Source organism: Rhipicephalus microplus, unplaced genomic scaffold (assembly GCF_043290135.1).
Source record: "Rhipicephalus microplus isolate Deutch F79 unplaced genomic scaffold, USDA_Rmic scaffold_52, whole genome shotgun sequence".
Lineage (NCBI taxonomy): Eukaryota > Metazoa > Arthropoda > Arachnida > Ixodida > Ixodidae > Rhipicephalus > Rhipicephalus microplus.
Window position 1 is genome coordinate 2,044,567 of NW_027464625.1, and position 27,934 is coordinate 2,072,500.

General features: G+C 42.7%; 1 protein-coding gene across 8 annotated transcripts in view; it reads right to left on the minus strand.

Annotated features, from left to right (window-relative positions):
- Positions 1-27,934, minus strand: part of LOC142788297 (sodium-driven chloride bicarbonate exchanger-like) — a 244,867-nt gene that overhangs the window by 25,453 nt on the left and 191,480 nt on the right. For 7 of the 8 annotated variants that reach the window (XM_075884900.1, XM_075884899.1, XM_075884901.1 and 4 more), the window contains exons 2-14: positions 21,063-21,169; positions 20,719-20,862; positions 16,955-17,090; positions 16,525-16,685; positions 14,622-14,819; positions 12,090-12,233; positions 9,075-9,223; positions 7,285-7,530; positions 6,025-6,171; positions 4,912-5,012; positions 3,276-3,450; positions 2,098-2,231; positions 279-456 (exon numbers count right to left, since the gene is read on the minus strand). In XM_075884900.1, the coding sequence (XP_075741015.1) occupies positions 279-456; positions 2,098-2,231; positions 3,276-3,450; positions 4,912-5,012; positions 6,025-6,171; positions 7,285-7,530; positions 9,075-9,223; positions 12,090-12,233; positions 14,622-14,819; positions 16,525-16,685; positions 16,955-17,090; positions 20,719-20,862; positions 21,063-21,147 (1,998 nt within the window). In that variant the 5' untranslated portion in view covers positions 21,148-21,169. The remainder of the gene's footprint in view (positions 1-278; positions 457-2,097; positions 2,232-3,275; positions 3,451-4,911; positions 5,013-6,024; positions 6,172-7,284; positions 7,531-9,074; positions 9,224-12,089; positions 12,234-14,621; positions 14,820-16,524; positions 16,686-16,954; positions 17,091-20,718; positions 20,863-21,062; positions 21,170-27,934) is intronic. The other variant, XM_075884902.1, reaches the window with a different exon arrangement.

Genomic DNA, 27,934 nt, shown 5'->3' on the forward strand with positions numbered 1-27,934 from the left:
TGTAGAAAGGCATTATCACTTTGTGAGACCATACAAATCTGTGCGAAGTCATCCTTGTTACAGCTACAAAAATTAAAGAGCACTAGTTTGGCTTTGTCAGCCCACATTTTTGGTACATATATTCTCCACACAACAGCAGGCTATTTCAGAGCCAGAAGGTGTTCATTCTATGGTTCTTAATTTTATAATTATTGTGGTGAACTAGCAAGCTTGGTTTGACTCCCAGTGAAATGTCACACAAGTAGTATGTAAGCCAGGTTTATTCGACCATCACTTACGTTTTCGATGGCTTTGTAGATAAAGATGAGCGAAATGAGGGTTGCAAAGTTTTCTTCTGTGAATCGTGTAATGTAGCACACGAGTGCACTCGCATCAAAGGCCACGAGGACAACTAAAATGGCTGCTGTCCATAATCCAATCCATAGCCGCAGTGAGAGATAGTCCAGATCATGGTCCCTAAGAAAAATATGAGCAAAGCAGGTCAAGGCATTCAATTCCGAACTAGCTTTCAACAGACATTTCCACGAGATCTACTTTTCTAGGTTTCAACATACATTTCCCAATAACTGTATTTACGAGATTGCTTTATAGAACTAGTGCAACTGTTAGAAAACTGCACGTGATTTACACTGCAACGCACACTCAGATTAACGGAAGGCCTTTCAATTATACAAGTAATCAGACTTTTTTTTCTTCATTTAATTTCCATACTTTAAAGACCCCTCCAGGGGGTGTTACATAAAAGATGGATGTAGAGAATCTATACAAAATGGTAGTAACATATGTTAATTGTGAAAAAAGTAATGTGTTACACTTTTCAAGAATAAAATTGGGCAGGTAATGGCGGCAGTGCTGCGAAAAAGGTCCTTCCATTCAGATGATAACCGTAAAAAAGAGGGAGGCGAAAAATGTCTCGATGTGGCTGCGCGAATGGGTGACTTGTAAGGCATTACCAGTGTGATGAGATATGCAGCCTGGCGGGGCGATGAAGTCCAGACAGTCAAATGAGCTCTTATAGAATTTGTGGAGCAGAGCCATGGTGAGAATGCGACAACCAAGTGCGAGAGTTTATAGAGATGATTCTTTTTTCAGTAATGACAAACTGACACGGTATGTGTATGATGAATAAATAAATCGTGTCGCACCGTTCTGCAGGATCCAAATGGTAGCAACCCTACTTAAGCTCTAGTCTGATCATGAATTTGTGCTCTACTTGCATATCCCACCTATCCCTCAAAAATAGTAAAATTGTTTTCGATGTTAAGCATCTCATTTGAAAAACATTTTTAAGGCGCTGGTGTGCTAGTGCAGATTCATAGCTCTCATGTGAAAAAAGAGAAGAAAACTATACTTTCCCAAAGGTACATGCAAAACTCAGGTGTTGTAGACGAGATGCATAGCCTTTTTAAGCCTCTCAAATGATCACAAACATGTGTAAGTGTGCATGCACAAGCACACAGCCACATGCACACAAAAAATGACACTAAGACAGGCATACCACTTTCAATCATCTGATTCAAAAGTGCTCTCCGCAATAAAGTCAAGGGTCTGACGAAATCTCATCGGGCCGGTATGAAACATTGGTGGAACTTGGAAGGACCCCTACTACGCAAAAAAATGTAGTTCTTTTGGCGTCTCAACTCTCATGCAAGAGCCTTGAGAACAAAAATCCCATGCGTCGGTTGAAAAATCAAGTATGTTTCCACAAGCTTGGTCAAAGTCTTTAAAAGTTTTCAGCAATGCTACCTGTAATCAAAGCTTGCCCCCTTTCTTCTTGATAACTTGGCCCCTCCCAAGGAGGCTTATCAACATCAGAAAGATTAAGAAGTGATCAGACGATGCATGTAAAAACTGCCTCACCCCTATAAACACTTGCCTTCATATTTTCTGATAATTATTAACATCATCTGTAAAACTGCAAGGGAGATGTAAATTTATGAAAAAAAGTAGTGTACATCCACATGGCGGAGTTGAGTTCTCCTTACAAAATTCCAACTAGTGTATCAGACCAGGCAATGTTACAACTGCACTGTGGAGATTCATTATTTATTGAAATGAAAATAAAACCAATAGAAATAAAATGTCATGGCAACTCACTTGCAGAAGTCGTACAGAATTGTCTCAAACACTAGCACTGGTCCAGTGCTACCCAAAATAGTAAGCGGCTGACCACTGAATAAGCCATAGAGGATTCCACACACTGCACCAGACATCAAGCTCTCCATGGCTGCCTGGAAGCAAACGACAACAAAATTTTCATTTGATCACCTGCATTAGGTTACCTTTAGACACTGCATATAACTAAACAAAATATATTTAGACGATATTACTTCAATATCAATGCTGATTGCAGCTCTCTACTATCCCTACCGGTGCATTTATCAGTAAAAAATTGGCCCTGTATCTGCATGTAATCTGCAAATGTCGTCGAAAGACCATAGTCTTGCGTGTGGAGAGAGCGAACAAAACATTTATTTGATGTTCTGCGCAAGAAAATCGATGATTGGTATTCCGGAGGCGCTGCGTAGAGTGCCTCGAGTGGGAAGCGGAGGCTCACGAGCGCATCAGGTCATGTCACACGTGAGCCATGAGCGCCATCTGGCAGTTTCTTTTGGAAAACAAAGCGCGTGGCCATGCACGCCCGTCTCAGACGTGATAAGGTGTAGAACCCGAGGCGACGGGTAGATGCCACCACCATCTCGTTTTAGCAAAGCGTTGGAAACACTTCCCATTCCGTGCAAGTGTTGCATGATAAGCGCAGCGTGATAAATGCTACTGTCCTTGAAATTACTTATGTATGCGTTTTCTAGTAAGCGATGCATATGCAGAATATATGCATGTTGTTATGGTGCCCCAGACATGCGCAATATTTAACACACAGACATATGTAAAGACAGACCAAAATTTTAGCGTCGAAGGTCCCAAAGAAAGACTATCGTCTTTAATATAAGAAATGCACAAACGTACTCACATTTTTAAAGTTACCTAACAACCAATTCAAAGCTGCCCACTGCAGTTAAACAGTAGAATAATCCAATATCCTCATAAGTGATGTCCATGGCAAAACAAAAGAATAAATCACCTGTGATTCGGGAATATCCACAGAATTTTCGAGAACTACTTAATTAAGGGATGAAAGAGGAGGAGAATTTTTTACGCAGATTTGCACTTGTCACTGCGAATGAGCTATGGCATGGGCTTACGAATCACCACACTGGCACTACAATTAAAAATTGTCTATGGAAGAGGAAGCTAGTACGTATCCTAATACCCACAATTCTTTGCTCTGTTGCGGAGCCCAGGAGACCGCCAAACGTGATGATGGGCGTAAGGCAGGCGAAGTACAGGAAGAACACAGAAGCAACGGACTGAAGAGCAAAGGCGTCCTTGAAATCACTCAGGTACCATGGTGCTTTGCGTTTGATGTCGTTTATAAGGCCGCCAAACAACCTGCACGTTGGAATATTTCATGCATGGTTGACTGCAGTGGAAATCCTTCTAGGGAGGTGAGAATGTGATCTTTTAATCAATAATGTGAGCCCCCCTGATAAGACCACAACTGAATGCCCGCATGTATGTTCATTGTCTATTACCTGCATATTCCTCTCATTCTTTAGCCCACCTTGCAGTGCATTGCTGCTTTTTTCTTTTTTTTTAAGAGTTTAGAAAAGAAAAAGGTGAAACTCTTCGGTCTACACACAAAAATGTGAATATAGATGCAAAAATGCACATTCATAAATAAAATTAGACATAGCATTAATAAAGAATACACTTACAAATGTTCAGCACCAATTTTAAAAAAAGAAAGATGAAGTAAATTCTTTTTAGCAAAACTCAGAAACGTCGGAAGTCGATCTTGTGAAAATTTCAACTTAAAACTGAACAAAAAGCACTGAATATGTAAGAAACTAGACAAAAACTCGCATATTATTATGCATTAAAACTTGAGAAAATATAGAACTTTGAATTAGAGAAATTGTCCTTCATAAACATCCCAGTCATGCATGTTACTACGGCATTATCCCATTTCAGTAATACTTGATGTAAAACGCTATGTACTGCAACAACAAAGGATAACATACAGTAGTTCGATCGAGTTTGATACAGCTTTCTGTTTTGGTTTTTCTCAGAGAAGGTACTGAAGCAGCACAGGTAGCTTATTGTGACAGTTTCAAGTCTGTTAAAACGCCAAGAAGGGAAGCAAAGAAACTATATCCCACGGTAATATTAAGTGAAATATTTATTCATATTGTTATGATGACTCTATAGCAAGTGTAGTCGAACCAACAGAAAAGAACAAAGAAGTGCCAGCAAGCATGAGAGAAAAAACGGGGACCTCAGACAAACTAGCGAGGTCTTAATGACCCCACTAAGTTTCAATATAAGCCTTTTTTATTTACCTCGACGAGATTGAGCAAATATACGGCTTCTTTATGCCATATATCTCACACAATTTTATTGACTAAGCAATGTTATAATAATAAAGATTTGCACATTTTTTTTCCTTATCTAATTTTTATGAATCACTCGTGAGAGAGAGAGAGACAATATCAGCATTACCGTCACGCCTGCACACTGTCTTCGTAACTTCTCTTTCTTAACTACTGAAAGCTACATACATACACACATACATAAATACAAAGAACTTCATTGAAAGGTCCTCAGAGTTTGTGGAATGAGTGACGAAAATGACGCCTTGGTTATGCTATTCATGGGCGTAATTGATTCATCGTGTCAAAGCAGGTATTGCACCCCCATGTGCTATTACTAAAAAAGCGCAACTAAATGTATTTCATTTACACCATGTTTAGTCCTTCCTTCACTCATCACCCCCCTTTCCTCTCAATCAATTTCACACACTGTTTCTTTCTTCTGTGGGGCTCCTTGCCAATTTCGCCTACTCGCACTCACCTTCCTGTCCTCTTGAGACCACTCTCTTCTCTTTCCTTTTCCTCCTCCTCCTGTGGGGTGAAGGCTGGCTCTTTCGAAGGCTCCTGTTTCTTGCGACCTTCCTGCAAACAACACAATTCGCACACATGCATACCGCGCATACAAATAACAAAAGAAGTGCAGGGCAACATCACAGACTTGACGGTACTTTATTATACTTGAGCTGTTCCAGAATAGGAAAAATTCAGAAATTTCAACAGTGTTGACGTTCAATGGTAGAGCTGTGAAAACGGCCAAATTTCAGATGTGAAGCAAACTTGAATGTTAAAATTTGAGTGCAAATCAAATAGAATATTCTTTAACATTTATCGAATAATTTTCAAACACTTCCAAGAGAAAATGCAGAAAGATGTTGAAGAGGATCTCCAAGCACGTTGTTATTTAATGGGGACGTTCAAGTATATTTTATGGCCAGGTTGATGTTGCAGAGGGTGCTACAAAATGGTGTTTCTGAAAGTGTAGATAGCCCGGCCAGTTGGTAAGGATCCATGGTAGCAAGCAACGTGAAAAAAACAAGACGGGCGCACAGGAATGCAGGAAAAATTGCGCTAAATTAGAAAAAGACACTACAAAGAAGGAACACTAAACAGATTGGGCACAAACTACCAACTGTTTTTTATTGACTGTAGATCGTCGGTTAAATGGGCAAACCAAACATAGCTGCACAGATGTTCCCAGGAACATCACATGTTAATGCACCTTATTCATCAAAAAGGACACTTCTGCACCCTAGAGCAATACCGAAGCTTCACTTTTTGTATGAGTTGATGAAAAACGCTTTCAAATCTGTTCTGATGATAAGAGGGGATATTAGAACCTCTTGAGAATCTTTTAGGCAGCAAACACCAAATAAAGCTTAGAAATGAAGGACTACTACAAGGTAAATACTTTTCATTGATCATTTTACAAACTATATATTAACAAGCAGTGCAGTGATTGGTTAATGATGGAAACTTGTACGACCTTGCAGCATACAAGATTGAATGTTGGAGTTAAGTAATAGTAATCAGACAGTGCATTCAAAAGAGCGCTAAGCTGTGCATGGCTTCAATAAATCAAAGAAAGGAACTTCACCTGCGAGGGAACATGCTGGGGGGGCTCAATGCGAATGGAAGGATCCCAGGCACCCGGAGGCAGCACTGTGGCTGCATCTAGGAATTCATCGACTCCGGCCAAAAGGTGGTCTCTGTTCTTGGCCTTGAAAGCAACGTCATGGAAGACCTGAAAGAACAGCAGCGCTCACATATTGCGGCACCTGCATCGGCAAAACCAGCGACAGAGGAGGCAGAAGGGCTACTATAACGTTGCACTGCAAGAAAGAGCGAATGAACGGTCATGGTGATGAATGCCGAAGGAATGGGAGAAGTGCCGGCCTATTTTCCCCTTTGACCTTAACAACATTACCAATTTTCTCCACCAATTATTAATGGCTTCAACTTCCATCAATGTATGTGGCACACATATGAGGACTCACAATATCCCAGTACCAGTACTGGTAAAATGCAGCGAAAACTGCATGAGAAGCATCGCTTGTATACCCAAGTTGTTTGTTGCAGCCAGGAAAAAAAACCACACCAAGGACAAATTTGTAGTAGTTATGTATTTGAGACAGTAAGTATATTGGCCAAAATAAACTGTACTTGTTGCTATCAACTGGTTTACAGAACTCACGGATTGAAATGCGAAAATATAGGGCTATCTAATGCATGCTCTTTCAAATGTCGTATGAATGTAATTTTCAAACAAACACTTGGCCAACATTACCTTTAGCAGTCAATTCTTTCTGTGACGATACGAACAATTGCTTAATCAAGAGCACTTGCTAATAGGAGTCATTGCGCTAAAAAAACGATGTCACACTCCAGTTTATGAGTACTGTCCATATAATGAGTAACTCACGTGCGTGGTTGAGTAGAAAAAAAAAAAACTTCAAGAAAACCCACTAAGCACTTTGTTTGCTATGATGTAACAATGTCCTGCCGTCCAAGCATTCTTCCTCTATGCTATGCCTGCAATGTTACAAATGAAAGTTATGTTTGTAGACATAAACACACGCACTGGCACTGCAAATAAGAGCAGCCAACATTGCTTGTGGTGAGCTTCTCAACACCAAGCAGCCCTTGCCACAAAAAAGTATACTTGTTCCTATCAACCCCGTGTACAGCAAATGAACAACTTATTAAATGTCTGCGTTAGTGAATGGGAAAAAAAATTTCGATAAAGAACACACACATTAAACACTTCATCTCCTTTGAGTGGCCGATGTTGCTTAGGCCAAGCTTCTCAACACCAAAAAAAAAAAAACCCGCAGCAGAGATCAAAAGGTGAACTCACCTCGTCGGACATGAGAATAGCAATAGCACGGCCAATCTCGTGGTAGCGCACCATGTTGCCCTGGGGCCCCAGCAAGATGAACAGAAACCGGGTGGGCACAGGCACCTCTGTAAGGTCCCCCAGAGGCACTGCGGCCGCCAGACGCACAAAGGCGGCAATTGGCCGCTCCAGGAACTCCACCTCACCAACGAGAATGTTGGATGCTTGTGATCCCGGCGGGATTTTCTTCATGAATGCCTGGTTTAACTGCACACACATGGGCCCAGGAGCTTTTAGCACTAGCGAGGAATACAGGTTGCTTAAACCGTACCTTTCAACCTGTGAAGAATCATAATTTGGGCAGAAGTAGCATGCACTATCGTTCGACAATGCGTTTTTTTCTTAGGTTCTTTTAAAAGAAATTGCTATTGCCAGCTTCACTTGCTTCAGAAATCTGTCTGTATAAACTTTCTCAAATAAGCTTTGAAAACTGATGGACAAACTTTCACACAACTTAAATTTTTTGACAATATATTCGTAAAATCACCTCATGAGTTCAAGTTCCTAGGCTAACTTAATATTCTGGTGAGTTAATAGGCGTGAAGTCATGCTCACACTTATGGAACCAACAATTGAAGCAAAGTGCATATGGACACAATGAAGTTGTATGAGATATGATAGCTCAACTCAGTCTGAAACTGTGATATAAAGCAAAGTGGTAATCATTTATTTTTGACACACTTCAGCAAATACATGACTATTAAAGATGCTCCAATTAGGAACTTACCTACATTTAATGCATTATATTATTAAAATAATAAAGAAAAAGTTTACAGAGCATAAGATGCCAAATGAAATAATACTAATAACATAAACTCTCCACCCAACTTATAGTACAAAGTTTTTAATTTGATAAAAGTTGAAAACTGTAAACAGACCCGACGTTTCGTGAACGATTCGGTCCCTTGTTCAGGGACGACTGTTCGGTTGGCTTCGCAGCTAGCAATTTCTATTGGTGATATACTTCTCAGCAACAACGGCGGAAAGAAGGACGATGAAAAGGACAACACCATAAGAAGAATTGCTAGGTGTGGAGCCAGCCGAATAGTCACCCCTGAATAAGAAACCGAATCGGTCTCGAAACGTCAAGGCATTACAGTTTTCAGTTTTATCCAATTAAGAACTTTGGGCTATAAGTTCGCTGGAGAGCTTATGTTATTATTATGAAATTTCACTCAACCAGACAGATATCTGTCGAAGATGTCCACCTTCGAATGAAACAAGCAACTAGAACGCCACATAGGGTCCTATCTGAAATAAATTGCAGCCGTCCTCTAACGCTTTGTTCTTAATTTATTACAACTGAAGCTTAAGCTAGCGCATGCTTGAGATGATAATAAGCAAATGCATGGTGTTTATTTTCTCTATGGGAGTTTTCTGGAACTTGGTATTTTCTCAAGTAATGTATTGTGCATTTTTTCATCATATAAAATAGAAAAAAAAAGTGAGTGATGCTTCGATAAAAACCCAAGAGGTCGGAACCTGTCTGACTTCACTTGAGTTGTGACCCTCAATGTTCGCTTATTGAACGTATTATAAAATGTTGTAGTTCAATATATAGCTTGTTCTCGAAATCTGTAGATTTTTAGAATACATACTTTTACTTTGTTCATGTGCCAGTTATCACTTGAGTTATTAGAGACCATTCTCCATTGCATGCCCGTCACTCCAAAACTGCCACTCGCAGAGCTAGTAACAACATCTCGCACCTAACACAAGCGTACAATATAATGAGTCTTGCTTAAACTGACCCTGTGTTGAAGATCAGGAGAACTGGCATTGGTGGCCGCATCTGTTAAAGTGGAGCCGCTGTGTGCCAGTGCTGGGTGTGGAGCGTGAATGTGGAGAGAATTGGAGCTGGGGCTCTGAGTCATGCCCTCTGCGTTGTTCCCAGAGCCACCTGTCGACAGAAAAATGAATGCCCCTGTTCGATAACTGACGCAAATGACGGGCTTTCATTACAACTCGCATGGTGCATTTTGTTGTCATTGAATTCGACTGCTGATGTAAGTGCAGCAACAAGGTGCCATGCCTCACTACAAGAACTGCTGTTCCTGGTCAAGCTTCCTGAAGAATAGAAAGCAAATTGCACGATTCAAAAGTAATTCAAAGGGGGCATCAAGAAAACTGCACATACACCCGAGGCTTGCGCCATCAACAGCATTTGTGCTCAACGCTGTCATACAATTATGTGCGTGCTTCTTGTGCCCTTCTTGCGGCTTGCACTCAATCCTTTACTTGGCCTACAGCGAATCTCTTATGTGTTTAATAGATCTTCTCAACAGCTAGTCAACGTTTAGGCAATCTAGACATTGTTTTTAAAGAAAAATGAATGTTTGTAGCAACTGAGACAGCTACACAAGTACAGCTGTTCTTTTAGTGAGACACTGTTTTCTGTTAACCATAAGCATTATGCTGCTCACTCAGAAGCAAGGGCAAGCTGCTGTCACAAAGCATTATATTGCAGAATCGGAAAGAAAGCAGGAAACCGATCAAACGTTCCATTCATTCCACACAGACTTGTCTTCCAACACATGTGCACACATTGAGAATGTAACAGTAGCTTCATAAGTACATAAGACTGCGCAGCTAAGAACAGCAAGTTACATGGCTGAAAACGGAACGGTTGTGCACGTGCCAGACACAAAACAGGCTACAATAAGTCACTGGACTTCTTTCGCTGAAGATCACGAAAGCACAGCAGCGTGAGACAATACTTTCTTTTTTCTAAAACTTTATGCAAACAGAAAACGACAAATGGTACTGAAGCTATGGCCTATAACAGCAGAAGACTCCACTTTACTTAAATGTCAGGGCACTCCTTTGTTAAATTACCTATCGAGTGAGTCTGAAAATCTGGCAAGGTGATTACTTGAGTCAAGAAAGTGCCCTTGCAATATTTATAGTCAACTTTCAGTACAGCTTCTTTTGTCTCTAAAGCAATGTAAAATCAAATTTAGATACAAGAATTTGTCTTTAAATAACGGATGTAGTGCGCCGTTTGCACACTAATGTTGCACATAAAGTGTTACAAAAATAATAGCCAACAGACTAAGAAAATGATTTATGCAGCCTATGAAGATACATGAAGTGGAGTCTCCTTTTCATTTACACACATACAGCAGCCACATTTACATGAATGCGATGAAAACCCAAAGCAGCATCATGCGACTCGTGTCATAAGCTCTCAATGTAAAAGCGAATTGACTCAAAGCAAGATAAGGCTAATAATTTTGCCATAAAACTTTAAAAGGCTAAAATTAGGGTTGTACAGTTTACCTCTGACTACTCTTGTTTCATTTTTCTTTTTGTTCAATATAAAAGCAGATCAGCATATCTGGTGCCAATGATAAACATAGAACTCACTGCAAGCATGCAGGTAATTATGGTAATTTCCATCCTTCTCAATAAGTCATACTCACTGAAAATAATATGGCAATCAAAACTGGTTGCGCCTACAACTTTGACTTTATCCTGGGCTAAGTTGAGAATCTATATCTTCCAATTGTAAAAGGATAAGTCAGAGCTTGTTCACAATTTTAGAAAATGCTTTCCAAAATAAACAGAGCCATGCGCACATGGATGCATAGTTAAAGCAGAGGTGAGAAGTAATGATTAAACTGATGATCAAGCACACTTGTACTGGTAAAGGTGCACTGCACAAAAGAAAAGTACGATCACGTTTGATGCTTGAGCTTGGGCATCGCATTTATGAAAATAGTGATCAGCAAGGCTCAAATATGTGAAGTTAGCAGAGCTGGCAGTGCAAAAGATGAGAGAAGCCAAACAGGGCGTGGCCACCACCACAACACAGTGATAACACATCAGGCACGTGGTAAGTGTAAGGGTTAGCCGCCAGTGCACTTGCGCAGCCTTCAAGGTGCCTTTGTTACCAGTAGCAGCTCCAGTTTCCAGGTCACCCTTCTGGAAATGCTCTCGATTGCGATGACTGAATTTTGGTCAGAAATACATGGGCTTTTCCAATCCCAACAGCTTCGATGCCCTGATTTAAATACAGCCCACCAAGATATAAACTAAGAAATTCGAAATTAAAGAGAAATTGAGGATTGTACAAGTCGGTCAGTGCTACTCAGATTGGCTTTGTGAAGTACATCAACCATCAAAGAGTACACATTAATCGTGATGGTTGAAAAAAAAAAAAGCTCCAACATATGCAGCGTGCATAGGCTCATGGTGTCAAAAGGTAAAATAGTGAAAGCTGAGTTAGTGCTTTAACTAATTGATCACGAAATTATGTTATTTATTTAGAAACACAACTCCTTTCACGAAAGTTGCACCAGAGACATTTTATCTTTTGCACACTCGCTGCTGTTTTTGTAAATCACTCAGGAGCACTACATGATGAAAAAAGTATTGTTTAAATTTTTTTTTACTAAAATCCAAGTTTCTGAAAGAATGTAATGCACTGTAGTGAGAATGCTTAAACTATTATGCAGTAAGTACCCACAGAATGAAGAATACCCACCAGAAAAAAAGAATATTGCCATTAAATATTTTTAGAGAGACTGCTATCAGTCTACCTTCAACACTAATCTCGCAGATGGCTAAGATGCAAGCAGTAATGATGGAGTGCTAGCATTACAGTACACATTTTTGCCATGATTAACAGCAGGCAGAAACTGTTCAGGATTCAATGCAGAGCCTTCCAGCAGGGTGGTGGTTTGGAATGCAGCCACGTGACAAGATACACTGACACGGGCGAGCGGTTGGTTGCATGTGTGCTTTCTTTTTTCAGGCACCTTTACCACAAAAGAGTTCTCTGAGGACTCTGGTTGGACGCCAGCCCCCAGGGTTGGTTGCTTCAGCGTTTGTAGCAGCTGGTGTTGTCGAGACCATCACAGACGTTGGGTCGGGGTTAAGTGATGGACTAGAATCCTTGCCCCCGTTGGCTGGGTGTCAGTGTTGGTGTTCAACGCCAACCGAGGAAAAAAGAATAAGTGCAGAACAACAATGATGCGGTAAATGCGCCGCAGAACACACGACAACCACAGTGGCAATATATTTTTGATAAAGGCATCTTAAGATGCCAACAAACTGACGGTCACAAAGCAGCAATACGTTCATATTCAATGAGCAACTCAGAACTCGAATCATGAACTTCTTCTGGACTTCCTTGTGAATAACTTATTTTACAAGTGACAACAATAAAGACCTCAAAATATTTAAAAGTGAAAATTGACAATACTTTTTTCTTCATATCATGTTACGTTATCTTTTTTTTGGCTCATCTGCTATTGCAATATGTGAAATCTAACAGAATTTAAAGTAACTTCGAGTGTCGCATCCAATACATGCACCTGAGAAGGTACAGTGCAATTTTCTTTCAGAACACAGATATCTCTCAAAGCACATCTTTCAGTTAACGTTTCACAAAACGTTTCAGGACAAACACATCACACTGCATATAAAAAGAACAATGACAACGTCCCGCTTTAAATCTCATAGAACAGACTCACTCGTACAAAGCTGTCACAAAACACGGCACAATTTACCCCAAATGAAATCATGCACACAAAATTGCATTACCAATTTACGTTCACCATTCCATTAGATGTACACACAGGCAAAATAACTCTATTTAAACAATTTTGATACAGCGCACATTCCCTGTTAGCAACTGAATGCACCTGCAGTTTGAATGCAAATCAGACAGTTATCACTGTCTAGTTTCTGAGGTCCTTTGAACAATGTAAAAAATTCATCAGAAGCATGAAACAGCCCCTCAAATAATAAATTGATTACAGCCATTCTTCTACAGTGATAGAATGAATGATACAATAATGACGAGCAATTGCAGTGATATGCTGCAATGTAAAAGTGAACTGAATGCTAGCTCTAAAGTGAAATGGCAAAAGGACAATCCTGTAAAATAATTAATCTCCCTTGAAAGCTTGCCCAAGCATTCAAAAAATTAGGGGGCCCTATAGCTTCACCTTTAAGAGTTGAACGTGATAGAGATCTTCTGTTCCTAGTGTATACTTCAAACACTTAGTGCATGAAATTTTTGGAACTTGCTATGCACCCACTACGTGGCCTTAAGAAAACAGGTGCAGTAGTGTGTGTACCTTTTGTAGGGGGTTATTGCTTTTAAACCATGAAGCCATCATGATAATCACATGTCCCCACACCCGATTGCAATGGGTGCTTGTACCGCGTATTATTGCTGCAATATTTGATGTTGTATTGTGAAGCATGTATACAGGATGCATGTTTTTGTTAAGCATGTGTCACCTTCCCTACATTTCCAAGCATAGAAAGTTTTCAATGTATGCAAAAGCAGACCCGTGGCCATGTGATAAAACATCCACTTGCCGTGCCGATGACTTGGCTTGGATCCCCACTCTGACCCAGAGTTTTTCTATTATTTATTTTATTTGCATCGTTCTCGATTTCGCGGTCACGCATAAGATGATTTTTCACTCACAACTAACGACACCGACACCAACGCCGACGTCGCAATTTCTGCGAAAGGAGCTCTTTTATGCTATCTTGTCAATAACCTTTGTCACTGCATTAATAAAAGCTGCCAGAGTGATTTTTCACCCCACAGGCAAGAGCCGACAATAGCTACACTAGGCCGAGAACACCATTTATTAGTAATAAAAGAGTGCAGGTACCATCACCTACCATAAAGCTAGGCAAGCTGAAAAAATTTAATTTAGTTAGCTTATAAATTTAGCCCTTACAATATGATCTGCCTTGAAAGAATAAGAAATCTCTGTGATTGCCATCTGGAAAAGTTGCTGTGGTATCACAGTGCAAAAATAAACAGGCACATAAAAAGCACACTAACAGAACACAAGCACTCATGTTATGCTCTCATCTTGTTTACATTTGTTTTTGCTACGTGTGTGAAAACAACAAATCTGATAGCAAAAACATGGGAAATAATTCTGAAAAAAATCGCAAGTGAAATCTATATAAAAAAAGACCAAATCCGACATTGATTACAGAAATATAGGACTAGTACAGTCCACATTGAGTGCAATTTTATCTAGGTATGTTGCAGTTTACATATTATTTCTCAAAATTTTACGCCCTGCAGAACAAATTCAGTTGCCAAAAAATATATATATCTGGGTGAAACATCTTTTTCTCTCAGCATGATATAAGTCATCGTAAAACCAAGAAAAGTACAATCCCAAATGAAGTGAGCACACTCACACTACAGGCAAGGTGACAGGCATGGAGATAACACACCAGACAAAAATGTCACTCTATAATGGCCCTGAGGACGTGCAAGGGAGGACAACATATGGCTCAGGTGGGGTGCTTACTGTGGGCTCCGAACATGCTCTTGGAGGAATTGCGGCCAATGTCGGCCAAAGATCGGATCAGGGGAAGCCGCGAGCCTTTGTCTGTTCGGTGTCGCTCGTGCTGGTGCCGGTGACGGCGCAGGAGTACTTCCTTGGTGCGCTCCAACTGCTCACCCGCAGACAACTGACCACTGTTCACCATGTTCTCCAAGACAAGATCTGTGTGCATTACATACACAAAAAATATAGAGGTCAAGAAGACAATGCATCGAAGTGGTATAGCACAAGTAAATATTGAGCATAAAGTATACTTATTTATTTATTTAGTCAATACTGCAGACTTCTATGCAAAGTCGTAGGCAGGAATGATAGCAAAATTATGGGTTTTCTGTCACATCTACTGAGGTATGCCACTGAAATGCATATTGTTAGGGGTTTACTGGCTAATGTCATGAGGTGTTTGAGTGCTGCAATATACAAACATAATAATGGCACGAAGCTACACTTCATGCACAGTATTATATTAATCCCATTGTAGTGGAGTAGTGTAAAAATACCTCTGTTATATACAACACTCATTATAAGCACGCAATACTCATTGCTTAGAGAATCTGGAACGAAAGTTCTTAGATTGAGTTTGTTAAATTTGAGCACTTGTTAAAGTGCATTTATAACATTGCTCGACCATACCACATAAGTTACACTATGCACTAGCTCCATAAGCAAGCAAAAGGAATTAAGCCAACAAGATGCTTGCAGGTATACATATGCAAGTGGGTTACAGGTAATTATCTTAAGATTAATATAGGAAATACATAGACAAAAATGTTTCATCCACGTATTAAACAATATCAACTAAATGCCATTGAAGTAAACAATACTGAAATATAATTATTACCATATTTCAAGTCACTTGGCATACATTTCTCTGAAACTATGTAGTGAGATTACCAAGTGAATCACCTAGTTAGTAAAATTACCTGGAGCAATAGGTACGATGTGTTGCCATTTTAATTATCTTTCTACATCTATTATTATGATTTTATATAATTCGAAGTTTTTTTTTCTAGTTCCAACACAGAATCCTAGTCTAAGGGATGACTTCCCCTGAAAACATTCACAGCCTGATGGTATTACAAAAAAAAGGAGCAACACGCCTTGTCTCCAGTGTGTTACATCTTTGGCATACTGCTCCTTTGTTCACAAAGCTTAGAACCACACAAATTGAACCTTTGTACACATACAAGCCTTGTAACATGTATGAAATGGGAAAGAATCAATTATAATAACGCTGCAACACAACTGGCATCCTTACAGCAACATAATTCTTTTTATAAATTTCATGATTTGGAACCTTGGATTGTTAACAAAAACAAAACTAGATACCGTGACCAAATGCTACAGTTTCGTTTACGGACTGTTGTAAATCAATTACACAAAGAAAGTGGTCTCAATGTACCTACTCTCTCACTAGAAAGGCTATACGACATATTTGTGTGATTGCTTGTGCTGTCATGGGTTCATCTGTTCCTTGTTTTTTGTCGTCATCACTACAGCTATTTCTTTTTCTTTATTTTTCGAACATTTCCAGAATAACCTTGTTCATTATTGCTCACTGTGGTTGTTTACTGTTTTTACTGTTTTGTTAGTTCATGCATTATGTATATGGCATGCTTCTGTTCAATCGCTGTAACTGCCCGGTGCATGAGGTGGCCAAGTTCCTCTCAAGCTTCTCAATGCAGCTTTTTGCCTGGACATTCTCTCAACCTTGCTGTGAAACAAACTCAATGCAATTCAATTCAATTATGAACTCCACACTTTTTGTTCAGCAGCACTTTCTTGACTTGCATAATTCTGGTCAACCCACTAACCAAATGGAAGTGGAAACGTATGTGTAGGAAATAACAAATGAGATGGTATGTACCAGCAATATTCTCCAAGCTGCTGGCTTCCATGTCGAGCATAACAGTGCCATTGAGGATAAAACTGCGCAGCTCCATCAGCGAGTGAAGTGATATGGTCGACACGTGCGGTTTAGACCACCGATCACCTCCTTCTTCCACATCCTCTTCAAACTTTATCCATCTGCATCAATGTGCAAAAGAAAACTCAGTCATGAATAACTTACATAAGATGCCTCCATAATCTCTGACATTGTTACATTATCCTTGATATGGCTATTTTTTATTATTATTGTTATAACAAGAAAAATGAGAGTTATAAAATAACTGTGCTCATACTGAATAGTCATCGTCTAACCAGAATCACACATCATCTATATTATTTTAGACTGTGTGAGGTAACAGAAATTCAATGTAAGGGCATGAATGCCATTTTATGTCGGGAACACTGACCTAGCCGCTTCTCTCCATTCCATTTCATCTCCTTCAGCGCAGAGTATCTCCATCTCACTGAACAGTGGATGTGCTTCGTGTAAGCCATCCTCTTCCTCCCCGAGGATAAAGTGGACTCGCTCCGCAGGGGGAGTAACTGCATGTTCAACACATGCAACTGTGTAAGTAGACTATCTATAGAAAACAGACTCCCATCTCCTTATAAAAGGCAGGAGTATGTGGGGCTGAATAAGTGGTTTAGTGCAAGACAGTACCTCTGAACACAGAGCACAATATATGTTAGCAGGTAATTCTATCTACAAGAGAGTATTAAAAAGAAAAACTTACAACAACCTGTTTGTAGCACAAAGGCACAAGAAAATCCACACGGAATTGCCTAGTATCTTTGAGCTACAAGTTGATGGTTGTCACAAACTCCTATGCCACCTTGCAAAATTCTGCGGCATTGGTTTTCAGAAGTTTACCTAGCAGTATAGATTACTATGACCCACTACAAGACTTTACTTAACTGATGAAAAATTCTATGAACATTGCATTCACCAATATAGAGTTACACTAATTCTCAAATAAAATGATTATAAAAGCACGAGACCAGATACAAAGAAAGTTAGATGCTATTTGTTCATGATATATAAAGACTGTTTTGTTTAGAATTCAGCCACTCTCAAAATAACCAGCCAAGGCTTGGTGCCTATTGTGTTCGTTCCTACTGCTGTTTATGTATGTCTCATACGAGTAGTGCACACAGGTTTCCTCTCGTACTTCTTTTGCACCACTTTCCAGCTTATCAGCTGATAATCAGCATGTTGTGGTGTGCATGTTGTGTCCCCCCTTTCTACAACTGCCTTTTCATACGGTGATAGCAAAAATGAAATTGTCCTACATTGTCCTCCCCTTTCTAGCTTGCAAAACATTAAACATAATCTCACCAAACAGAAACAGTCTGTATCGTTAGAACCTTCAGAATGCCAATTTATAACATTTAAAGGTTCATATCCTAGAAGCCAAAGCACTGCGTACATATCCAATCAGAACACACCACATACACAAGCTAAGTCTGCATGCATCTCATGAGCATTGATATTGCTTATGAGACTGCAACGTCTAACATGGCTGAAACATACACCTTAAAAGAACATTCAGCAGTGAAGATGCTTTCTTCCGCAACGCAAGGCAACAGAAGCCATCCTTATTGTGCCTATTAGGCAGCCTCCTTCCGTTGCCCCAATGAGCTCTCCACTGAGATGCCAAAGTGATTCCCTTGAACTTCCTGCCCTCAGATAAGTGACTGGAGACGAGAGTTAATAGCCTGAGCCATTTGTGCACAATTGGAGTCTCAGAATCAAGAAACACAAAAACAAGAGCCAGACCCTTTATGTGAGCATTGCATACTGGCACAGCGAAACTGAACAGTCGTAGTAGATGATCACAATGCAACTCAGTAAATTTACTTGTAAACAGAAGTATACATACCTTGGCTGTACACAAAAAAATGCATTAATTCATTACAAATGAAGCTAAGCAGCCCAGAACCGACAAGTGCGCTGCAGCAACTTGCAACTTTCAGGTGTGTGCTTATTATAGGTTACAGCAAAGTTACGTTTCAGCGTGGTATCAATTGTGCACTACTGCCTCGCCACATATCTGCATGATAACCAACAAGTACGTGCATACTGCGAAAAGTGGTATATTGGCTAACCAAACTTCAGTTTTATGCAACTTGGATTGTAGTTTCCACAGGTTATATTTACAGTCCCTTAGCGAAAATAAATTTAAGCCTAAAATAAATTAATAGAAAAAAAAAGAAGTGCTAATGCAGGTTGTAGGTATTGGTTTGAGTATGTTTTACAAAATATAAAGTTATCAGTCAACAGGCGTTAGTTGGGCTCTTCAATGAATATCTTGCAGTTATTTTTCCGTTCACCGGGGGAGGTGGAGGCAAGTGCCCCTCCCCCTCCCATGGTGATAAGTGCTGTGAAATGGACAAGGGGGTGTGAATACAACCTCTCCTGCCCTGGCTCAGCAATATCTTTTGGAGATGCTATTCTCAACTGAAGGTATCAAATCAGCATGCACAGCAGTGCTGCTCTCACAATAGTAAACGAACACTAAAAGACAGAGAGCAAAAAAGAAAAAGGCAATTATTTCGTTTCCCTTATTCGAGGCTCTCATTTTCTCGTTTTCGGTCAGCAATGACAGGACCTGCCAGGTGATTGTCACCGGATACTCAGAAGGGAGGGGGAGGGGGGGGGTGCAAGCGCAAGTTGCATCACGGCTGGCGGGGGTGCTGGTAGCTTGGGTGGGATAGGGGACAATTGCTGGTGTGCCTAGAGGGGGACAAGTGCCCCTTTTCTGCCACACGGATGGACAAGTGCCTCTTTTCTGCCACGCCCATGTTCTGCCACACGGATGTTTATAACATCCAGGGTTCTACGCGTACGCGTCCCAATAAAACCACGATATGAAGAGATGCAGAAGTGGAGGGCTCCGAAACTTGTGACCGTCCGGCGTTCTGCACTCGCACATTACACGGACCATTTCGCCTCCATCAAAATGTCACCGCCACGGCCGGGATGGAACCCGAAACCTTCGGGTCAGCAGTCGAGACCCCACTACCACTGCTCCACCATCGATGTTTCCGCACCAGACGGCGCTGCGTTGCTCAGCCAACCAGAGAGGTTGTAGCAACACTTGATTATTTTCTGTAAAGGGCTTCACCCTGTAGTTCAGGTTGATGGCGCAGAGTTTTTCAAAGCACTGGGGCACGGTGGTGTACTGGGGTTTAGGGACTGTGAGGGAAAAGTAGACTTTAAGCGGGTAGAATGAACTAGAAGGAGGTTATCTGATTGGTGGCTAAAGTCAAGGCACGAGTGAAAATTGAACCCTTCGCTGCAAAGTACGAATCCTCAACCTCACTATTTAAGGGGGAAAATAATAAATCTAGTTTTTTGTTCATTAAGTATTACGGCTTGGTGGCGCTAGCCACCGCCCGATCTAAAGGGTACAGCCATATCCATCCATCCATCCATCCATGCCCCGTCTTTGGCATTCGCCGCTAGGGGCACGCAGAAAATGGGCGCGTGCTCGCGTCCCCCCCATGTATCCGAGGGGTGCTATTCTGGACACTGTCTAGTCTAATTCCACCATATTGTCAAATTTCGTAATGGCGGCATTTAAAGCCAACCAGAGAGGTCGTAGCAGCTAACGTGGCCAATTAGCATCAGTCAATGGCGGAATCTGACAACATGGCGGAATTAGAAAAGCACCCCCGGCCACAATCCGCCGACAGATGCAGGGCACGAAACGCAAACGTCGCGTTCCGTTTTCATTGAGACCGTCTCAAGATAGCCTTTTTTTTTTATCCGCTAGGCTATGTATTTTGGCGCTGCAGCCAGACTAGAAAACTCGACTGAACGGTGCCTTAAACAGTTCCACTAGAGTGACCTAGAATTCTAAGTCACTCTGGTTCCACTAATGAAGTCGCAGCATTTCTACTTCACGTGCTGACGAACTAAAAAAAAATCTCCTTGGTTCTAGAAATTTTAAGTCTTTTTTTAAGATAAATATAAAGATATTGCGCAACGACATGTAAAACTGATGGCACGAAGACGCGTTTTCATTTCCCTAACCGAAGTACAGCATTAGATCGTGCGCTGCAGGGCAGGCTCTGCACAGGGTATCATCGTCATAAGTATCAATGCCCAGCGCAAGAGACGCCAAGCGCATAAAATGCCCGATTTTCGCCGACACAGGCGATGACCTACTTGATCGGTGGTTGCCGTCGCCGGCTGCGCCTTCGTCCTTGCGGGCATGGCCATTCTTGTGGTGGTGCCGGTGGTGCCTGCGGTGACCGCGCCGGCGGTAGCCTGGCACATGCAGCCCAACGTACACAGTGTGAGCTCGGTGACCTGCGAGACGCGTCAAAGTCACACCGTGCCACTGAAGAAACCACTACCGAATCTTTCGCGTACACACACAATTAGCGGCAGCATCAGCAACCCCACCACCCAGTTAATAGTTCTTGCATGTGTCCATCCTGTATATGCGTCATAAAATCTCGCCAATGGCGCATCCGCGTCGAAATGCACGCATTCAGCCGCGCGCTCACCCTCAAAGTCCTTGTCCGTGTAGCTTGGGTGTGACGTCAGGGCCCCCGGGTCCTTGGGAGCTTCGTCCTGGTTTCCCGTCTCCATCTTCTTCTGCTTCTGCCACGGTCTGCGCAGATAGAAAAGGGGGCGGATCGTTTACCCACGGGCCGCTTTACACGGACCACTGCAGCCATTGCACTGTCCTCATTGCGCACCAGTAAGTAAATTCCCACCCAAAACGCTGATGCCAATTTTCGTTGCGTCATGTTTATCCGTCATGTGTCTCATCTACTGTTCCAAGATTAATATATTTAAATTCTATGTGTAATGCACAATTCCTCATATAATCCCATGCGGAGATTTACATCGATGTAACCTTGAAGTTTATGGAGGCCGAAATGTTGTAGGCCCGTGTACTCAGATTTGGGTGCACGTTAAAGAACCCCAGGAGGTCAAAATTTCCGGAGCCCTCCACTACGGCGTCTCTCATAATCAAATGGTGGTTTTGGGACGTTAAACCCCACATATCAATCAACCTTGAAGTTTGTAGCAGTAAGGCCGCTAGCGCATTGTACAGGCCGCACCACCTGATGCGACATCGCAGGCCGAACTACCTATTCTAGCAAACGAATTGGAAACTATACCCGCGGCGTGCCTACCCTTGGCGCAAAGCACTTTCTCCCTCTCTCCCACTCGTTTACAGTTTATCATTCCGTCTCGACGAAAACGATTCCTTTCCGATCCAGCTTCGAACTAAAACAAGAAAAAAAACGTCATAGGTTTATGTTTGTTTTCGTAAAACAACATAACCTAGTTTAGCCCAGACAGTAGCTAATGTTCCCGGTTTTCCCAGACACACTGAAGAAAGGCAAACATAAATAGGACGTGTGCTTGTGTGTTTTACATAAACGTCCTCCCGTGGCGTAATAGCGGCTATGGAGTTGCGCTGGTGAGAACATGCGGTTGTGAACTCTATTTTTAGTCCCGGCACGTGCATTTCCACGAGTGTGAAGTGTAAAGACCCCTGTTACTTACACTAATAGGCGCACTCACCATCAGTGGTCAAAATCAACCCGCGATCGCCTCATCACGGCGTGCCTCGTTATGCTATCAAAACATTCACCTCACGTAGAAAGATGGAAAAACACAGCGAAGAGTGGAATAGATGATCCCTTCCCTTAGTGCAGGGTAGCAAATCGGATGCTCCAATTTCTGGTTAACCTTTATGCCTCTCTCTCATTTTATTCTCTCTCTCGCATCCCGTACAATCACATCGTGATTACGGCGCATAAGATCCCACAATACGGTTGTTTTTCGCGATATTACGATTCGTTGCGCAGGTTTTATTTGCAGCATTTGACTGAAAACATTGCAGGCGCCACCATCACCATGTCCAGTAAAGAGTGACCAAACTATGAAACAGACCAGTTTTGTTGAAGACAACACCGTCAGTATCAGATAAATATACATGGAACAGACCAGTTCTGTAGAAGCAGAATACGCTTAAATCATGTTTTTTTGTCTTAAGCTTTCAATTACAAAACACGCAAGTAAACTATGTGCGCCTGAGCTCATGATGCATGCTGGCCATTATTCAGCTGTTGACTATGCGACACAACAAAACGAGCTGTAAAAACTAAGTGTGAAGTTGTTTCGCGGTGCTCAAGCCCGAACGGCATTCGCTATAGCCGCATGATATTCAATCAGGCGTAATCAGGAGTATACGCGTAAAAGTTCGCGGCGAGGTGATGCAACGTGACGGGGTAAAAGTTTTCTTTAACTTGAAAGTCTGACATGGGTGCACGGCCGCGCCGCCGGCATTCCTACCCCCGGTGCCGAGAAAAGGCGATTGGTAAAAGCGAGCAAACTCCATCTGTATTATATCATACTCTGGTTTCTTTCTCATGGTCGTGCATCGTATACAGAAAGGATCGAGCGCATGTCAAGAGTGTACTCATCGCTTTGCTGGTGCATTCCTAGAGAAATAAAAGAAAACGTAGCACACACACACACACACACACACACACACACACAAACACACAAAAAACAGTAAAGATATTTATTTATTTATTTATTTAAGGAATACTGCAGACAGTTTTTCACCATCCTAGCAGGAGAGGGTTGCATAAGGTTCCTAACACAGAGGTCAAAACTAGAAGAAGTCGGAGCGTGCACGCAGTCGGAAGGCAGTGAATTCCAGTCTTCAATGGTTGTTACAAAAAAGGAGTACTTGAATGTGTTATTTTTAGGAGCATATGGTCTTACAGTTTTTGAATGATTTAACCTTGCTGAGCGCTGAGGAGGTGGCTGAATGTACAATTCTTTATTTAAACCAGATTCATTGTTGTATAGTTTATAAAAGAAGACTAACCTTGCAATTCTTCGCCTACATTCCATCATTCTTCGCCTACATTCCTACATTTCCAGATCAAGCTCTGGAAATGAGATCAAGCTCTTGAATGAGTGATATAGGCAAGGTTCGGTGTGATCTGGATCGGAAAAAAGTGCCTGCGACATTGGTGAACTAGTGAGCACGTTCTTCGCTAGGCCTGGCAGAAAAGAAGTCGGTCGACTTGTGTACAGTGAATCGCAACTTCTTTATGTAGACACCGTTATCCGCTCATCTCAGGACCACGACAGTTACACTACAGAAAGCGTATTGTCCGGGGGCCTCTTTTTTTCGTTAGACGCAACCAGTGAAAACAACAGAAAAATAAGTCACGCAAAGCACAGATGACATTACTTGCAGATTTCAACTGTAGTGTAACGATTATGATCGCCCTAAACTGAAAAGGATTTAATTGGACGAGGGCCTGAAACGGAGGTTGTAGGTTCGAATCTCACGGGCGGAAATGAATGCTTTTCCCCCCCTCCAATTCCTTTTACTTTAGCTCAAAATCATTACACTCGCAGCATACACTTGAAGACAATATGAAATGAGAGTTCGTGGCTTAATTGTCTGTTGGTTTCTTTAGTTATGTGCCGAGTTATACCAGCGAGCATACATATCTCGTTAAACGCGCCAACTCACCCAGAAACATTTTTTTTTACCTTCTCTAAGGTTCCCTTTCTTCACGCATAGCCCAGTGTAGGCGTGCTCAGGGTTTCCCTCTCGGGGGGGGGGGGGTGTCGCGGGGCTCCCTCTCCCAACTTAGTCAATGTATGGGATGGACTTTTTGCCCCTCTTCTGACCTTTCTCTTCTCTTTCCTCTCTCTCTCATCTTTATGCTCCCTTCCCATTCCCGCAGCGTAAGGTAGCAAACCGGGCATGTGCCTGGTTAACCTCCCTGCCTTCCCTCTTGTTTATCCCTCCTCCTCCTTGTGACAAGGGGGGAGGGGGGTGCTCTACCCCCCCTCCCCCCCCGGCGCACGCCTGTGATGCCCAGTTCGTTGCAAGTTCGTTCCGGTCAGCACTTGCATGTCTGCTTGTGCCGCGCGGTGTTGCGCCGCCTCGATGCAGCGGAGGCCCCTCGTGCTCTGGTGCAGGCTCCCCGTCCTGCATACGGATCACGCGCGCTCCTAATCTTTCTTCGAAAGCGGCGAGTCCGGAAAGGCCGGTCGTGCTGCGTGGCGAACACGCAGCTGCCCGCCACGCTGTCGGCGACATCTCTTGCACGATTACGCAAAAAGTGGATGAACAGGCTTTTTCTTTTGTTCCTTTCCCGATTCGAAGCGTATACGCACGCATACGGACGGTCTTATATGTGACGACTATGTAACGGCAAAGCCTTCATGTATGTGTGTGTGTGTGTGTGTGTGTGTGTGTGTGTGTGTGTGTGTGTGTGTGTGTGTGTGTGTGTGCATAAAAGCGAAAACCACGCACCAACAACGAGGAATATATATATATATATATATATATATATATATATATATATATATATATATATATATATATATATATATATATATATATATATATATATATATATATATATATATATATATATATATATATATATATTCAGCAGGAAGTTCAAGGGGTCTGGTACGTATAAAGAACACAAGTGAGTACACGTACGAAAGAGCAATACTTTTATGCCAACGTTTCAGCCGTGGCACGGCCTTCGTCAGGGAATTCTATATATATATATATATATATATATATATATATATATATATTGTCGTGAGCGAGACACACAACACCCATTCGTCGGGCAAGCTGCTCTATTCTCCGCCTCTACCTCTCCCAGCTAGCGCCTCGAGTGCTTGAGTCCCGATGCCGCCGGAGTTAGCCATCACACTCGGCCATGACTGCGAGCGCGCGCAGAGCTGACTTTAATATTTCTGGTGGTCGAGCTTGGCTGCATCGTCGTGGTCGGCCACAACCACTGGGCAACGTAGATGGGAGATCCATAATTGAAGCCTCTCCGGTGGTCGGCACTGACTGTTCTAAAGTGGCCGGACTCAGCCATGCTGGAATTCTACCTGTAAGTTTGTCCAAGTTGGTTCCGGAGGCCGACACTGGCTATGTCGCCTGGGTCGTTCGCCATGTTACTGTAGAAACTGGGCCTTGGTTGATTCCTGTGTCCATGACGACTCCGGGGGACGAAATCAACTGTGTCTTGGCGGTCTACGACCTCGGCCACGCTGCAACTTTGCAGAGAAAGCAGTTCCATTTTCCTCGGGTGGAAGGAGCAGGCTTTCTCGGGGCGGTTGAATTTCTTTCGACTTGTACGACGAATTTATATCGACTTGTACACAGAAAACGAGACAAATAAAGCACATTGTGTACACTTTCTCTTACGTACATTGGTTGTGCAGACAGCCGTGTAACGCAATGTGCCAGCGATACTGCAAGCTGCTGTACAGCTTCCGCACCTCCCAAGGGGCACGCCAAGCGAGCTCACCGCCGTAAAGCGAACTCAATACTCGTGGCCTCGACATCAAAGCAACAGGACTTTCGACCACTCACAAGCCGCTTACCTACATCTCGCACCTTGTCGCTTTCTGCAATGAGTGTCAGCCGAAAGGGTGACCGTGTGCTTTGTGGTGAAGTGGCAACAAAAGAACGCAGGGAGCGTTCTGGAGGTCAGCTTCAGAAATTATTTTCTTTCTTAAAACAACAAAAATGATTTAATTAGACTTTTTTTATTAATTAACCATGGATCGGTCTATCAAACGCCGCGTCACAAACATTCGCCTAAAATCCCTAAACACACTAAAGTAGCGCCAACTCTTCACCTCTGCCTCCTTTCCCAGTAGCGCCTCTATGGTGTCTGCCAGGAAACTGCGGACAAGCCTGCCCCTCCCTGCGCACAAAGAGAGGGTAAGCCGTTGTCGTTGAGAAAGCGGAAGTACAGTGTTCTAGAACAGTAGAAAACACGCGGCAGAGGACATACAAGATGGCGCTTGCACTACCAAGAACGGGCGAGAGGAGGAGCCTGCACACTGACACGAACGGCGCTACTTTAGTTATTTGTAGAGGAAGGACAACACTTCGCACGCCAATGGCCAAAGTCCATGACGTCACGTGTAAGCTAAGGATAGCCCGTTTCTAACCTCCCCTCTCGCCTCTGCTTTGCTTACCCCGTTGGCGCAACTCTACGCCATCTCTTGTTTGTCAAACACCGCCGGCAACTCGATCGGCGTCCCAACTCGGGATAGCAGCACCATCTGACAGCGCTTGTTCCCAATGTAGCTGCGGCGACACCGTGAGATCGTTCGCGTCGATAACACGAGGGAAACGAAATAAACGCGTACAAAAATAAACATGCCGAAAGGCGAGGAGGGTAGGTAGCAGACCCCAACGCCGCAACCGTCATAAGGCGGAACACGTGAACATAGCATGGTGCTCACATCAGAGGAGTAGCCGACAGGATATTGTTTTAGAATATTATTTTAGGATATCATTTTATTTCTATCCTATCCCTCCGATAACATTATCCTGTCGGCTATTCGATAGTGTGATGCATAGATCAAATGTGTAGCCGACAGGATATTATTTTAGGAGGGATAGGGGAAAGGGGGGGGGGGGGTTGGTTCAATTGTGCATGTGTATATATATTGGCAGCAGCAAGCACAGGACCGAGTTGACTGGCGGAACATGGGAGAGGCCTTTGTCCTGCAGTGGAAGTAGTCATGATGCTGCTGCTGCTGATGATATACAAGCACCCGCCGCAAGCGCACGCACGAACTTGCATAGTGTGGTTGAAAACACCGACAAAATTCTGCCTACAAAGGTTCTACTAGGAGGGCTCCACTACGTCGTCTGTGCGAGTGTTTGTGCGGTAACATAAATCACAGCCGCAGAGGTTTTACGTGCCAAAACCACGATATGAGGAACGCCGTACAGAGTAGCTTTGGTAGTTTTGACCATCCGGTGTTCTACACATTGCACAGCACACGGACGTCTACCATTTCCCTTCCAACAAAATGCGACTGCCGGTATCGAACCCGCGACCTTCGATCGTGTGCAGCGGTCGAGCATCGTAACTACTGATCCACCGTGGCGGCCAGCGTGTCCGTGGTGGTCGCAGATGTACGCCACCGATGCCACGGAACAGCATGCAAGCATCCGCAGCTCACAGCACTGCAATCGATAACTACCATGCTTGAGGTCGCTTGCGGGCGAACAACAGGAAAGCCTCGATCGTTCCAGCCATTGCCACGGTGCGACCGTGGCGCACGTGACGCGCCCCGTATCGGCTGGCTTCTCTCACGTGTTCGACCCGGAGCACGCCGCTACGCTGGATTTGCACCTTCGTCGACGGAAAAACGCGCGACGCGCCTTATCTGGCCGCGGGATAAACGACAAAACAGCGAGCGATGCAAGCAGGAACGACGGCACGCACCGCGGCGATACACAGAAAGCGACTGCTGAGAAACGAAACGCCATTTAGCCTCGCTGTTATGTGTTCAGTTTGGAAAGTACACAACACACGGCTTCAATTTC